Source organism: Heteronotia binoei, chromosome 1 (assembly GCF_032191835.1).
Source record: "Heteronotia binoei isolate CCM8104 ecotype False Entrance Well chromosome 1, APGP_CSIRO_Hbin_v1, whole genome shotgun sequence".
Lineage (NCBI taxonomy): Eukaryota > Metazoa > Chordata > Lepidosauria > Squamata > Gekkonidae > Heteronotia > Heteronotia binoei.
Window position 1 is genome coordinate 233761065 of NC_083223.1, and position 15736 is coordinate 233776800.

The window sequence follows — 15736 nt, forward strand, 5'->3', positions numbered from 1 at the left end:
ACCAGTGAGGCTGACACTGAAGCAAGGGGGTTCTGCTTGACTGCTGCAAATGAGGTTCTTCCACTGTGCTGAAGCCACAACTGGAGTGGCTCCGCTCATCCTCCCCCCCCCCGCCCCCGCAGTCTCCTGCTACCATCCCTCACACCAGTTGCTCATGTGCCAGATAAGAGCCCTGCCCCCAGGGCCTTGTTTGATACCCGATAAACTTTCTAAAGGACACCGCTGTACCCAGGCTGTCATGCATTGACACAGCCTTTTAATTTTTCCAAGTCAGAAACTCCAAGATGATACATGCCTCAGTGATGGGCTGTGGAACTCCACCTCTCCTGTGTTGTAGACACAATTACCAAGCTCCTACCTTCAAAAGTCTAACTAAATGTCAGCCCTCAGCAACAATTACCATCCCTTTTTTCCAGATCCCTTCTGTAGAGTCATGATGACCTCCCATGGCAGTTTACCAGAATACCACATGAAAGCATTGGGCAAAAATAAACCTCTGATTTTACAGAATTTGTAGAGCAACAGTGTAAGGAAAGAGTATCATTCAAACAAGGGCCCTTGTGGTATTCTGGTGCTTGCTCCATCCTGCCTACTTTCTCAATGGGAGGAATTATAGCTGCAGAGCAACAATGAGGGAATTGGTAGTAAGTGTAGAACATTTTTTTAAAATTGGCAAACATGACTTCTATAAATATATCAGACCAAAGGTCCACACATGTATATTTCTCAAGTGTGAGCAGATCTGTGGAGATCTAAATATGCAGATCAGGCCCAAAATGAAAGGATTCCCCCCCACCCAAACATGGAGGGGATCCTTCCCACACTTGCAGAAAGATCTTTAAAAACACACAGGGGGCTTAAACCTTCTCAACCAATATGTAATCTGTACCTGTGCAGCAACACAGTGGCTGTCAGGGACCCTGACGCTTCAGCTGAAGAGGTGGTCAAGGGCAGGAGGGAGAAAGAGATGGGAGGAATACTGACAGAGAAGGGGAAGGGTGAAATTGATGGAGAAAGGGGAGACAAAAAGGGGGTAAGATTGTCAGGGAAGAAATGTGGGGGAGGTTGACAGATGGTAGAACAGAGGGAAAAACGGGGGTAAGATTGTCATGAGAGGAGGAGAAAGGGGGAAGGTTTTTAGAGAAGGGGTGGAAGATTGAGAAGGGGGGAGAGAGGAGGAAACAAAAGTGCAGGTGGGATGTACCCTCCCTTCAAGTTTTTTGTGTGTTCCCACTTGTCTCATCCTGTTTCCGAAAGTGGCTACCAGAGAGAAACATGAGTAGTCATTGTGTGTCACATCAGTGGTCCTAAGTCCAGCATCCTATTTCAAACAGTGGCCACTCAGATGCCCCTCAAATGTGGATATGAAGGCTTCTGAAGAGTCTGGGATTTCTGAGTTTGGAAAAGAAACAGCCAAGGGGGGACACGATAGGGTCTTATAATATTATGCAGATTCAGAATGGACAAAAAAGAAATACTTTACCCAGAGAGTGATTAAAATGTGAAATTCACAGCCAGAGGATGTAGTCATGGCCACAGGAATAAACAGTTTAAAAGCAGATTAGATAGATCCATGGATGATAAGTCTATCAATGGCTACTAGCCATGGTGACTGAGCAACCTCCACATTCAGAGGCACTAATCCTCTGAAACCCAAAGCCAACATCAGGGGAAGGCCTTAGCCTTGATGCCCTCTCATTGAGAGGAACTGGTTGGCCACTGGGTGAGACAGGATGCTGGACTAGATAGACTGTTGGTATGATCCAGCAAGACTCATATACTTTTTGGTAATTTTGTGTTTATGTGTGCATGCATGTGAACCTGGAAGTAACGGTGATCTCTGGTGACTGACCTAAGTGGGAGATGGGAGGATATTCAGGGAGGTGGTTGAATAAAGCCTACCCCTGCCTCCAAGGAGGTCTCCCATCCAAGTACTTGCCAGAGTTGACTCTGTTTAGCTTTCCAAGATCTGATGAGATTAGGCTTGCCTGGGCTATCCAGGTTAAGGCTCTTTTTTTGTTCTTATGTTCAAAGCCACCTTGTTGTTGTTCTCTAATTCTGGAAATCAAAGGGTTACAACTTTTAAGCATGAAGGTTCCATTTTGCCAATATGGCTATTAGCTATAGATGGGTCTTTCTTCCTTGAATTTGTATAATCCCTTTTTAAAACCAACAAAAATAATAGCCATCACTGCATCCTACGGAAATTAATTTCACAAGTTCATTACACATTGAACAAGCAAGCACTCACTTTTATCTGGAAAGAACTGCCCATCAACTTCATGGGGTGCCCACTAGTTCTAGTATCACGGGAGAAGAAAAAGCCTTCTATCCACTTTCTCCACTCCATGCTTAATTATAAACCTCTATTGTTCCCCCCTTTCCTAAGAGTCTCTTTAAACTTCTTAACTTTTCCTTTTAGGAAAGTGCTCCATCCCCTTGATCATTTTGGTTGCTTTTCTGGGAAGTGCACAAGCAGAAGTTAAAAGTAATAGCGTTCCTCCACTGTTGTTCACCTAGTGATGTACTCCTTTGGAAGCTGGAGGTTATATTTACCCATCCTGACTAATAAGTGTTGGTAAACTTGTCTGTTAATATGTCTACTTGCCATATTAATATGTCTATTCGCCATTTAAATCCAAAACACTTGATCCTGTTTTCTTTCAGATATGTACCCTTATTAATTTAATCCCTTCTCCCCAGTTTTATACACTGAAATGGTTCCTGGTTTCTTGAAATACCAGATAAAAGCTTACTTGAATAAAAGGTTGAAGAGTTATTTGGCTTTGAATTTTAATAACATAATTAAGTAGTGTACAATGGCAAACATTACAAAACTCCTTAACAGGTATAAGAAAGGAAAACTACAGCTTTAAATAAGAGTCTCTGTTAAACAGTGTTTAAACAGTTTGTGTCGCACCCAGACCCTCCCCTTTTAAGGCAGTTCTGTTCTTAACAAATATTAGAGCTACACACGCAACAGAGTTTACATACATTGGCTCCACTATTGGAGCTGCACTCTCTCCCCAAGCACAAAAACTTTTTTTAACAAATAATGTAACCTGGAAAAGGCAATAGCAGCCTTAGCAGCAGAGGGGAAAACTAAATGTTTCATTGTGTTACAAACTGATTTCCAGCTTCCTCTTTAGCTGCTGAATACTGTTGTGTGCAGTGAAAAAAGCCCTTGTGTTTAGTTTCAAAGGTGCTGGGATTTCAATGGATGGCAAAGTGACACATTTTTCTGACACTGTCACAGATTTTATAAACTTTTTAAAAATACTTTATTTTATAAACTTGTTGACTAATGAAAGTTGGGATGAAAGGGATTACATAAATTTAATTTTTCCTCACTGATTCAGAACAGCAAAGTCTAAATTGGTCAGGAATGCCATGTTACATTCCTCAATGGACTCTGGAAGGGGAACTAAAAATACACAAGGATGTACGTCCTGCACAAAATCCAAACTCTGCTTTATATGGAAAAATTACTTGATTTGTTGAGAAGATGATACAGAGAAAATTACTTACAATCTGTAAGCTTCTTTCTCCTAGAAAGACTAGTGAGTTAGCTTTTTGTTGAGTGAAGGTTGCATTTCTTTTTAAAAACTTTGTAGTAGGCTGAGGTGACCTACGCATAGTGTCTAACCCAGGCTGCTGCCAAAATAGGTACATAACACAATGTACCATCAGCTTTTCCTGTTAAATTTCCTGTTCTGGAACTATTCTCATTGGTTTCAGAGGGGCCTGCTCAGGAATTTCCTGGTAGATTAGCTGATATAGTGGCCTGTAAAAAGGTAACATGCCTAGTCAATGAAATCTAAGCCAAAAACACAAGTACATAAAACAAGTGCAAAGCTTAAAAAGGTGCAAATTTTAAGAAAATAGGTGTGGTCAATCAGAGGGCTGGAAATGCATGATTTCCCCAAAGCTCTGACAAAGCAACAGAGCTAGACCCATGCAGTGTTGACCAGTTTTGGATGACTAGCTTTTGATTAATCAATCACTCCCATCTAATCTCGTTTTAAAAGGTTTGTGTTGATGTGAGATGGAAAAATCTGTGAAGCACATAATGAACACCCACCACATGGTCCAGTATAATGTGCCTTGGTCATCTCAGATTATACTCTTGTTTATAATGGCGGAATAATTTTTGACTAAATGTACCATCAGGCTTACCTAGCAGCTGCTGCTGCTTGAGTCTGAAGCATCTAGACATATTTGTTCAAATATCAGTTCTTTTTATTGGCAACATAGGATCATATGATGGGCTTGCTGCTCTCAATTTCCAGGGGGACAAAAATTCTGCAAAATGAGAATGCTCAGAAACTTGCAGAGCCTGGCTCTGAGAAAGTTTCATTACATTAATCCCCTTTGAAGTTGCTTTCTAAATAAATATATACGGTCAATCTATTCTTTTTTTACATACTCTTATGATATCACACACGGACAATTCTACCATGATCACATCTCTGGATGACCTGGCAATAATCCACCCATGTCAATCAGAGCTCATTCATTTGAATACTCTGATGCAACAAGAAGCGCTGCTTATATATTTATGTGTTTTTATATATATACCTCTCTCTACCCTGCCTCACACACATTCAGAACATGGTAACCTGATCTTGCTCAAGGCAAGCAATGAAACTGCACTCTTTCTCTAACAAACAACAGCAATGTTTCTATGGCCTTCATGGGTCTAGTATCTACCACTTTCATTCTGCACTGATCTTAAGGAAAGAAACCATTATTCACTGCAATCCTCATATGGTTAACTTTTGTTCTGGCTGCAAAATAGTTGCATTAAGCACACATCTAATTGGACTGAGAAGTTGCCAAATTATGGCCATATTCCAACCCAACTGTACAAAGGGCAGGAAGGATGGTTACAATCAAATTGTACTGTCCACAGCTGAACAGATTTTCTACATGCTCTGGCTATGAATAGCCTTGCATATGAGGGTGAGGAAAGGCTTGGGCAACTAACCTTTAATATGGCTTGTTATACAGGAATTCACTTTGTGCAGCCATAAGGATGGCAGAGTAGATCTAGGATCTATTCTAACTTAACAGAAATAATAAAAATGCAAAATAGATGTTGATGACTCTAATAAATGTGTTGCTTTGTCAAGTGTGGGTAAAACAGGTATGTTAATGTAGGCAGTTTACATGTACAGCAATTCCAGTGAGAAATTAAATTGAGATAAAAATTAAAGGACACAGGGTTAACAATTCTCATGTGCATAACAGGGCTGAACCCTAAGAGGTCAAAAGGTTACAATTGATACATGTCATGGAAATATTAACACATTTACTGGTTTGTAAGAAAATAAAATTTGAAATTTAATATAAATCAGGACACAGTGATAACTGCATGAACTTTCCCAGTATTAACCAAATCTATTTTCTTGTGCTCTTTGCAAGAGTTTTTAAGACAACAAATGTATACAAGTATTTTAAAAGTACCAACAACATCAAACTTAATTCCAATAAAATTATGAAAAATAAAACAACAACTTATTAGTAAGAAACCTAACAAAAGGAACAGCTTGCATGATGTGGATCATTACCGGTTCCCCTTAAGGCTACTCCTAGACCATAATCAGCTCATAACAAAATCACAAATAAAACCCCAGTAAAAATACAAAATAATAATAATAATAATGTAAGACAGATTTACCCTAGAAATGCTATTTAGTGGGTTAGGGATAATGCATGAGGTGAGAGGAGTTCCAGAAATATTTAGCTGGTCAATATACAAAATTAGAATACGGTAATGTAATATAACGTGTGTGTAGAAAACATATGCAAAAGATGAATTTCTACAGAATGTGGGTTAAAGTACGCAGTTATATTTTCAGGTATGTAAACCATTTCTTTTTGCCATATGGACCAAAATAATCAGCTTAATTTTATTTAAAGAATAGCAGTCATGCAAACTATGCAATAAGGCTGTGAAGTGCCAGTAAACTTACGGGGCTTTTAAACAACAAAACAAAACATATATTTACAACAAATTCCACAATATGCTACAGCTTTCCCCCTTCAGATGTACAGAACTAAATATTGCTAATTATTGGCAGAAGCAGTAAGCAATCAGTGACCAAGTTTGTAAAAGAATGAAGAAAGAAGTAACTGAATTCCTGGAGTAATTCTTGAGACCACACAACCCTTGGTCCTCAGAGAGAAATTGTCCATTTTCAGTAGATCTTAACAGTGCAATAAATGTGCAATAAATTCCGTCTTTAAAAAATTCAGCAGGAGATGCTAGTACAGTTCCTTGATTCAAGGAAAGAAGATTTGTGTTTCTTGACTGCTCTACTCACGTAGGATTGCAAAAACCTTCCTCAACTTTTTAAAAAACTTGATTCCTACAGCTGGATGCCTTGTTACTTCAGAAATAAAGGCTGAAGGATACTGAAGGACACTTTTCTCTCTGTATTCCATTGAAAAGCAGAAAGAGAAGAAAGAAAATGTAAGAAAAGCTTCAAGACAAAGAAGAGATAAAAACCAGGGTGTAAAGCTTCTAAAAGGACTAATAGAATATATTAGCTTGAGAAATGACAGCATGGGCTCAGAAAGAGCAGATGATATATAATGGCATTGAATAGTTAATAAAATAAGTCTTTTACCTTATATGTATCAAACAAAGGGCTATGTGTATACTGCAATTCTGTGGTAATATGAAAAAGTACAGAATGTGGGACTGGGCATAGGAATCAGTTTCGTAACAACTACTTTTTTTTCTAAAAAGAAATCATCTAGCCCTTAAGCTTGGCAAAGAAATGCCTCAATAAGCATTTCTCAGGAAGATGGTTGACTAACATTTCCAATATCATTGTTCCTTGCCCACCCCCATCATATCTAGAAAGATAAATTATGCAAAATAGCTAAAATGTATATTATACAAAATGAAAAGCATATAAATTTGCTTTATTTGTTGAGTTCACAAGAGTCAATGTTTTCTTGGCACATAATTTAAGACTGCCAAGTTAAAAAGCATCTTTTAGCATCATGCATCACTTTTACATTTCAAGCAGAATTGTTACACTTGAAATTTCTTCAGAAGAAATCAAACCCTGAGAAAATATCCATTCTGTACAGTATAGTTTTATGAGTATCCAAAACAGATGGGTTTCTGCAGACAGTGGGATAAACATGGAGTTTATGTATGGTTACACTGGCACAGGATTACACAGGAGACACAAATGTGACATGGATCAATTGAAGTTCATACAACTTGTACATGGACACAATTTTTGAAGGCGAGTTTGGGGAAAATGAAGGTGACTTTAAAAGATGCAACACTCTCATTTGATTGGATAAAACTAAATACCGACTGTTGATTTGGCTTTAGTAGTTAGCAGGACAGAGAGCCCGCATAATGCAAGCAGTATTGTCAAATGTTAATGCAATGTGCATTTGTTCTTCCATTGTTAGTTTTTTTCCCCTTCTGTAAATGAAAACAATCTCATTTACATGCTGGGCAGAAAACTCACCACTTGGCCCACGTCTCATGTAGTGGGGGTAATAGAATTAGGAGCTTTGTTGCTCCCTAGACCTGCTTTTTGAATTTCTGCTTTCTGGTTTAGCTTCCACATCTGCAGAAGAAAAGCATGTTATGTTATTTGTTTAGCAGGAAAAAAAAAGATGTCCTCTCATAGTAATATATAATGCACCACAGATAGAAGGTATACAAAAATAAAGGGCTGGGAATAAGAATGGAAGATGGGAATGCAACTCAGTTGCTCTACATATTTATTCTGTTAATATATGCCACATATATTTATTTATTTTGCATCACATATCCCCTTCCTTTCAAAGTTATCCTTAGGTGAAAAATTGATTTTAAAAATGAAAACACAAGGAAATATATGCACTATGCCAAGTTTTGTCAGTCAAGACTGTGCAATTAATTTATTCACCTCAGCAACTAGGTCGAACAAGCAGAAAACTATCCTTGCATGCAACAAAATAAAACATGCAAAATCAAATTTTCTTAAATTAGCTGTTTGCGTAGTGAAATAATGTTTCAAGCAAACTTTCCGTTGCAAGTGAAACAGTTATTGCAATGCACAGTACAACAATTAACTCACTGCTCCATGCTTCTCTTGGGATGGTGGTCCTGTATTTAATTCTTGGACTCCATGCAACAAAACAAAAGCATAAACTAAATGGGTTCATGTGAAGATTCAACTGTTATTACTTTGCCATCCACTCTGTAGCTTAAACCAGCATTACAACATTAATACCAACCCTTCTTTTGAAAATTGCAAAGTAATACAGTAAAGTAGGATGATTTATGAGATGGATGCATGATGAAGCAATCACACAAAACCTCAGTATGCAAAAAGGCTACAAGTAGCAGACAACACAGAATGCTACAGAGACATCATTGTATGCCACTTAACACCACAAATTTGCTCTTAGATAATCATTTTAAGGCCAAAATGGGCTATTAGAACTGCCAAAATACAGAGCAAGAAAATAGCACACTCTGTGGAAAAGCAGCATAAACAACACTTCAAAATAATGCAAATTTCAAACAGAAGAGAGAAATCAGTCTTGATGTTGTTTAGCTGGTGCTGATCAGCATGAATCTTCAAACAAATACAGACATTACAGTGGGTTTTTATACAAGATGCAATGGCTGGTATACACAATGATGTAAAATCTTGATGCTAAAACTCATTACAATTTATAGACAATGGTTTCTAAGGGTTTTTTCCCTTATAACCATGCATGTGAAAAGTAGAATGCATGATACTATAGCAGTCATATTCACTCAATGGTTCAGAAGCCACCTGTGGCTCTTTGGCATGTTATCTGTCACTCTTCTAAGCACTGTTTCACAATGTGCACCTACCCCATGTCCCAGGAAAGTGGATAAGGCTGCTGTCCAGTATGGCTTACATTTGACAGCCAAGGAATCAGTACCACAGTACTATGGACTTTCCCCCAACAATAAATGGACTATGGATTCCACCTTCTTTCACATATTTCTATAAACTTTCTGGGTTAATTCCACTAAATGAATGGCAGACAGCATATAATGGAGCACATAGCATTCAAAGCACTGTAAAAATATGCTGCAAATATGTGGAGGGCTGATGTCTTGCAGATTATTTATAATGTCACAACCACTATCCAATAAGAACTTATTGACAATTGTGTAGCCAAATTCCTTACTGTAAATGCAACAGCAATAAAGGTGGATTTTTTTAAAATGGAAAAGTATCTTTTATTTTCTTATTGGATAAAAGTTTATCTTCTTATTGGATAAGTGTTTTGTTTCTTTAATTTTCCAAGATCACTGCCACAAATACTGGGGTATCCTTGTATACAAAGACAAGCACAGATGATAACTATGTTAACTTAAGATATTCTAGATACTCTTATGTCTTACTAAGATTCACACTAGCAATCTATGCATTTTTCCTTAATTAACTCAGTAAGGATAAAGAGTTGAATTCTCCAACTTCTTTCCTCTATGTAGAATTTTTCATTCACTGAAGATTCCTGCCTCATTCAGATCTCACACTACATGGGTTGGAGCCAGTCAGCTTCACTTTATATTACCCAGTTCCCCGCATTACAACTCCAATGCCACATGCCTTTTGTCCATGCAGAGGTCCCATGATCCCCAGCACAGCCTTTTTGGGCGGTCTTTTATTTATTTGCTCTCTATAAATTGTCATGATAAATGCGTGTTTGTGTTTAGAATCCTAATTTGTGGGAAGTAAACAAAAGTCCTGTTTCCCCAGGGTCTGCACTTAGATGTCACAGCAAATGGGAGTTTAACTGAAAGGTCCCTATACAATTAGTTTTCAACTTCACACAGTGGAAAGGAGCAGGCAAGATGGCAAATGGAGGTTTATTGTGACATCTGAATGTAGCCAAGTTTCTATGAATTCTGTAAGGATTCCTCACTTAGTGGAAGGTTAGAATTTGCTCTGTAGCTAGGAAACAAAAAACAATATATTAACAGTACCTTAATCTGTTGTCTAATCCAATAATGTGGGAAGCAGTAAATGTAACAAGTTGATGAAAATGTTTTATAACTGTGAAGACTGTTTTCTCTAATAAATCCCCTCTCCTCAAAGCCTCTCTGAAATCTCCGTATACAGTCCAATTAAAAAATCCAATTCAACATGGGCCTATTTAAACAACTGGCCCCTTCTGAAATAATCGGTATTAAAATGGCTTCTTTAAAGTACTTTGCTTTTAACTATGTTGCAGTAGGTTCTTCAGTCTCCTTATCCTTTAAACAGAGGCCATAGAAATAAAATCATTTTATTTAGATTAGTTCTTTGTCTATCACAGATTGTGGAGAAGTGACCAGAAGGACACAGTTTAACGAGTTCTTCCTGCAACATTTACGAACCCCAGAGAGCACTGAGGTCAGTCGGGAAAAATCTAATGACCATCCCCGGGCCGAAGGAGATAAAATATCAGAGCACCAGAGCACGGGCATTCTCGATTGCGGCTCCTACTCTGTGGAACCGACTCCCCGAGGAGGTGCGGGCCCTGCGGAACCTTGAGCAGTTCCGCAGGGCCTGCAAGACCGTCCTTTTCAAATTTGCACACCCGGACTGTTAGGAAGATCAGAAATTAAGGAGCCGCCAACGCGGTTGAAGAACTATACCGCAGAATAACTGTATTTATTGAACTGGTTTTTAATGTTATTAAGTTTATTGTTGATGTTTTATATTGTTAAACTTAAAGGTTTTATTATTATTATTGTATGTTTTTATAAAATGTTGTTAGCCGCCCTGAGCCTGCTGAGGTGGGGAGGGCGGGATAGAAATAAAATTTATTATTATTATTATTATAACATTTAAAATTTTCCCTAGTAGCTCAAGAAGTAGAATTTTTGCTCACAAGGCTCCACAGCTTAGAGGGAACACTGGTGATGAGGCACAATGTTCTGTGTTCCAAGTGTGCACTTCTGTTTCAAGGGCTATTGAGTACAATATTTAAGTGCTACATAAGGCTTTTAGTAAGAAGGGTCTGTTTCAGGAACTGTTTAACTTTTAAACACTTTTAATTAAATTTCAGCATAAAGCTTAAGTTCTTTCCTAACTAGGTCAGAGCTAGGAGGATATTAAAAGAGGCAAGGTTGTGTGTGGCATAATAGCCTAGATCAAGGGTGGCCAAACTGTGGCTCGGAAGCCACATATGGCTCTTTCACATATGTTATGTAACTCTTGAAGCCCCCACCACCCTGTTGGCTGGCTTGGAGAAGGCATTTCTCTCTTTACATTACTTCTCCAAGGCAAGCCAGCCAGTGGTCTGGAGAACACATTTAAAGTTAAAGTTGCTTTCTGTCTACCCCTCTCTCCCCCTTCCCCCATCTATTTGCCTTCTGCCTTCCTGTCTTGTGGCTCTCAAACATCTGACGTTTATTTAAGGTCCTTACATTAAATAAGTTTGGCCACCTCTGGCCTAGATTAACTTTTAAAACAGTTTGAATTATGATTCTGTGCTTGACATCAGCCCTATTGAACTGGCATTTCTCACAATGGCACTGGGTCCTGCTGCTGTGCACTAGTATATTGCACCGGTTCTACTGCCCTGAAGAAATGCACCCCCCCACCCCCAAAAGTTTCTACTTCATAAATTCTCAGATTTGACCTTAGTTCAGTTGGGTTTTGGAACTGCCACATGTTCTGCTGAGTACACTGAACTGGTTCTGCTGATAGCCTTGCAAAAATGCCCCTCCCCTTCACTTTCTACTGCAGAGATTTTTGGGGACATTCTGCTGGGTTTGCTATTTTCCCCCATTGGAAACAGTGATGTTTGGGTGCCCATAGAATTGGACCCTGGTCCAATCTTTCTGAAACTTGGTGGTTGCTTTTGAGGAGAGGCTCCAACAGCTATGCTGCAAATTTGGTGCATCTACCTCAACCATCCCACCCCCAGCCACATCCAGAACATTGAATATACAACAGGAAAGATTTTACATTTATGAATGGTCCCCATAGGGTATAAGTGACCCCACCAAAACTGGGATTCCCGAATATTTACTGGTATTAGGATTCAGGAATATTAGGAAATATCAATATTTTTGGGATCCAATATACCCAGATCCAGAAAAAAAATTTTTTTTTTTTTTGCTCACCCCTACTTTTATTGTATCTCAAACTTTAAACACTGGTAGAAGTAAGTTGTGTGTACATGGGGGATATGAGTTCCTTAAATCACAGTCTCTTAAACCTCAATGACAAACCACTTTTGAAAATGAAGACTGTCATACTCTCTATGGATCTCAGCTAGTTTCACACATCTAGTGGTTTTTAAACATGTTTCTTTAACAGCAGCCTCACTATACTCCTTTTTAGAATATATGGGATTCTGAAAAGCAAACTGTGATATCGCATTTCTGTTTCATTTTCTAATCAGCTACTATATTTCTAAAGAGAAAAAGAATACCACTGTTCCATTTTATTATTTTATTCTAACATCCTGTTAATACTCAGGGGAAAGTGTATAATAAAAATTCAGATAAAACTGGAGACAAGACAATACGGGACCACATAAGCACATCAAGCATGGTAAGGAAAAGCATGTGAAGGGGGTAAAGATGAAGCTGGTCAGTATGTCTAGTGCAGCTTCTGCATTTAGTTATGTATCTTTAAACAAAACCATAAATAAATCACCATTTAGGTTTTCCAACATTAATGTTTTACTATTATGAACAGTAGTTCATATTCAGTGTGCAAGTTATCAGCACATAATTATTTAGAGTATAACTTATTTCATGAGTGGAATTTACACATGGCATGAATTAAAATCCAGGGATGCAGAGCACTGTTTGCATTTTTTCAGTAGTATGTACAGGAGGGGGAAAAGGCATTTTCATTTAAAAGCCCGATCAAACAAATGTAAGTCATGACTAAGGCTGCAATCCTAACTGTACTTAAGCAAGTTCCACTGAACAATTCATATTTACTTTTGAGTAAATATGATTAAAATTGGGCTGCAAATCAGTAAGCAAAAAGACAAGGTTCAAAATCAGATTTAAACTGCAGAACCATGCATGTTTACTCAGATGCAGACCCCACATAATTCAGTGGGGTTTATGGTAGGTAAGTGCACAGGTTTGCAGCCTTAATAACTTGTAATTGTTGCTGGATTGGGGTCAAAATGAATAATTCACATGATACTGGTGCATCTGAAAGGAAAATAAACTGAAGAAATTACTGTTGCTGAAAGTTACCTGGTGTTTTGTGCCGTTTCTGGCACAGCAGCATGCAACTGGTTTAGCATGCATCCAGCAATGCACAAAAAATAAATTATTTGTAACAAATAGAAAATAAAAATACAGACCATTAGCTTGTATTAACACTTTTTAAAGGCATGCAGAAAATACACAATGCAGTTAATGTTTCATGCGAGCTTTGGTGTAATTATAATTTTACATTCTGCCACATGCTAAGGAAAAAAAATGAATTTATTCAACTCCACTTAGAGGAAAAACATGTAGATTTAGGTACAGCCCTAGTTAGTAAATGATTTAAATGTGATTTAAACAGTAAACATATTTTTAACATCCACATTGTATGGGAAAGGTATTTAGTCTTTATTTAATCATACACAACCATATTCATACCAAACAGTTTGGGTATCTTCAGAAAGTGGTAATGGGGATTTACTCTCACTTGTGTTTTCATGTGCAAGGACAGTACATTCACTATTATTCGGAGTCACTTCTAAGTTTCTGTAATCAGATTTCTGATTCTCAGAAGGTAGCTTATGATCCTTCTGTGCAGCTTTCACTGATGACTCAGAAGTTATATTGGTTGCTTTTGATACAGGCCTTTGAGGCAATCCACTTACACTGCTGACTAATTCAGTATTAAGTGACAAAAATGGCCTGGATGAACAGAATGCAGAGTATTTCCGTACACTGCTTACTGATGGGCCTACCTTTTCACTGTACATGCTACTACAAGAAAGTGTTTTCGCATTTAAATTTGTCTTGGCAGTCCTTGAATTCTGCTCTTCTGATTTATGAGCAGAATAATCTCCCATAGCTATACTACCTAAATCATTTTCTGACAGGGTAATTGTAGTATAAGGTTTATAATGAAAAACACAAGAGGACTGTTGTGAAGGACTGTACTCACTAGAAGCTGATGGGATGCTTCTGTCAATTGTAGGTGGAGATGGGTCAATTGATATTGGCTGTCTAGGGTCTTTCGATAAAAAGTCATGGATGCTTGTTCTCCGAGTAGTTCCTTCAGCTGTAGAAATTACATTGCTTGCACGAGGTAAAGTAGCATAAGGGTTACAATCTTTTGATTGTCGTTGTGGTACGCTCATTTGTATGTTTTCCTTAACAGACTTGGTCTTGCCTCTGGTCCCTGCTGTAAGTGTTTTTGAAGAGTTCAAGAAGTTGGGATCTTCTGTTCTTTGTGTACTGGATCTTACAAGATGATCCTGCTTCACTAATTTTCCATCAGAGAATTCAGATGTGTTTTTCACACTCTGTGATCTGGCAATACCACTGCCAACTGATGAGTGTTTCCTTAGTTTATCTCTTCCTGCCAATTCAGCATTTTCAGAGAAAATTTTCATTACTTCGTCCAGCAGATTCTCTTGAGTTGAGGATTTGATCTGTAAAACACATCCAAAACATCTTATTCTGTGCTTAGTTTTATTTTTCAAAATGCAAATAAGAATTCTGATAACTCCTGTAGCATAAACATGAAAAACTGTCAATGCAGTTCCAATTGATTAAATTGCTGATACTTACGCTGCTTCCCAATTAGTATGTATATGCTATATACATGGGGAGGCTACGTTATTCCATTTAAATCTACTACTACATAGACTAAGGTAAATGCACATAAATATATATTCCTACCTTAAAAATTAAACTTCTTTGAACAGCTCCATCTATTTTAAATTAATTTAAGGATGGTTTCTTTTCCAAAATCAGAAACCTCAAAGTGATGGCAGTTGCACTTTTAAATCTCTCATACCTGCTTCTCAATAACTGGTTAAAAACTTTATTAGCAATCTGAACATCATACAAAAGATCCCATGCCTGAAACAATGTGTAAGCTTCCAGTTTTGGAATTCCCAGTTGGGAGTCCCTGGAAAAAATCCAAGATGCAAGAACAAGACCTTCTTTTCCTCTTTGTCTATAAATCAATACTAATTTAACAAGCAGCCACCTGAATATTTCACCTGTTATTCCTGCCTACGGGAAAAGGTGGAATATAAGTCTACAAAAACAAACAAACAAATAAATAAAAATTTAATCTTGGCTAAGAAACCACAGTATTTGCTGAAACACCTACCAGTCCCAAAGGCTGTACAATCATTATCAGTAAACTGAGAACAGTATTATGTTTTAGCTTTAAAAAGCTAGAAAGATGCAAGGCAAATAAATTAGTATATATTAAGATTATGCTCTTCTCTTGTCTATCTGGTTTCACAAAGCTAATATTGAACTAATATAAGGATGGAAACTCTTGTTATTTAGAAGAATTAAAAAAAAAAACTACACAGAATGCTGACAACTGCCTGTGTCCTATTATCAACTGTCAAGAGATCTGCAGAGATTATTAATCATTATATTGTAGGGATGTGTTAAGTAACATGCATAGAGACATACATAAGTATTAAATACTTAAACTAAGACTAATTGGCATAAAAAGGGATCTGAAGGAGGACATGCCTGAGAATTTGCAGGAATTAACATATATACCCAACCCAACAGTTTCCC

At 37.7% G+C, this 15736-nt stretch overlaps 1 protein-coding gene across 2 annotated transcripts in view; it reads right to left on the reverse strand.

Moving 5' to 3' along the window:
* Positions 1-6360: 6360 nt before the first annotated feature.
* The window catches only part of CCDC88A (coiled-coil domain containing 88A), a 201985-nt gene continuing 192609 nt past the window's right edge, over positions 6361-15736 (reverse strand). Inside the window, exons 31-33 of one of the 2 annotated variants that reach the window (XM_060249353.1) lie at positions 14130-14619; positions 7500-7601; positions 6361-6436 (exon numbers count right to left, since the gene is read on the reverse strand). In XM_060249353.1, coding sequence (XP_060105336.1) covers positions 7537-7601; positions 14130-14619 — 555 coding nt within the window. In that variant the 3' untranslated portion in view covers positions 6361-6436; positions 7500-7536. Of the gene's footprint in view, positions 6437-7499; positions 7602-12661; positions 14620-15736 lie in introns of those variants that run through there. The other variant, XM_060249345.1, reaches the window with a different exon arrangement.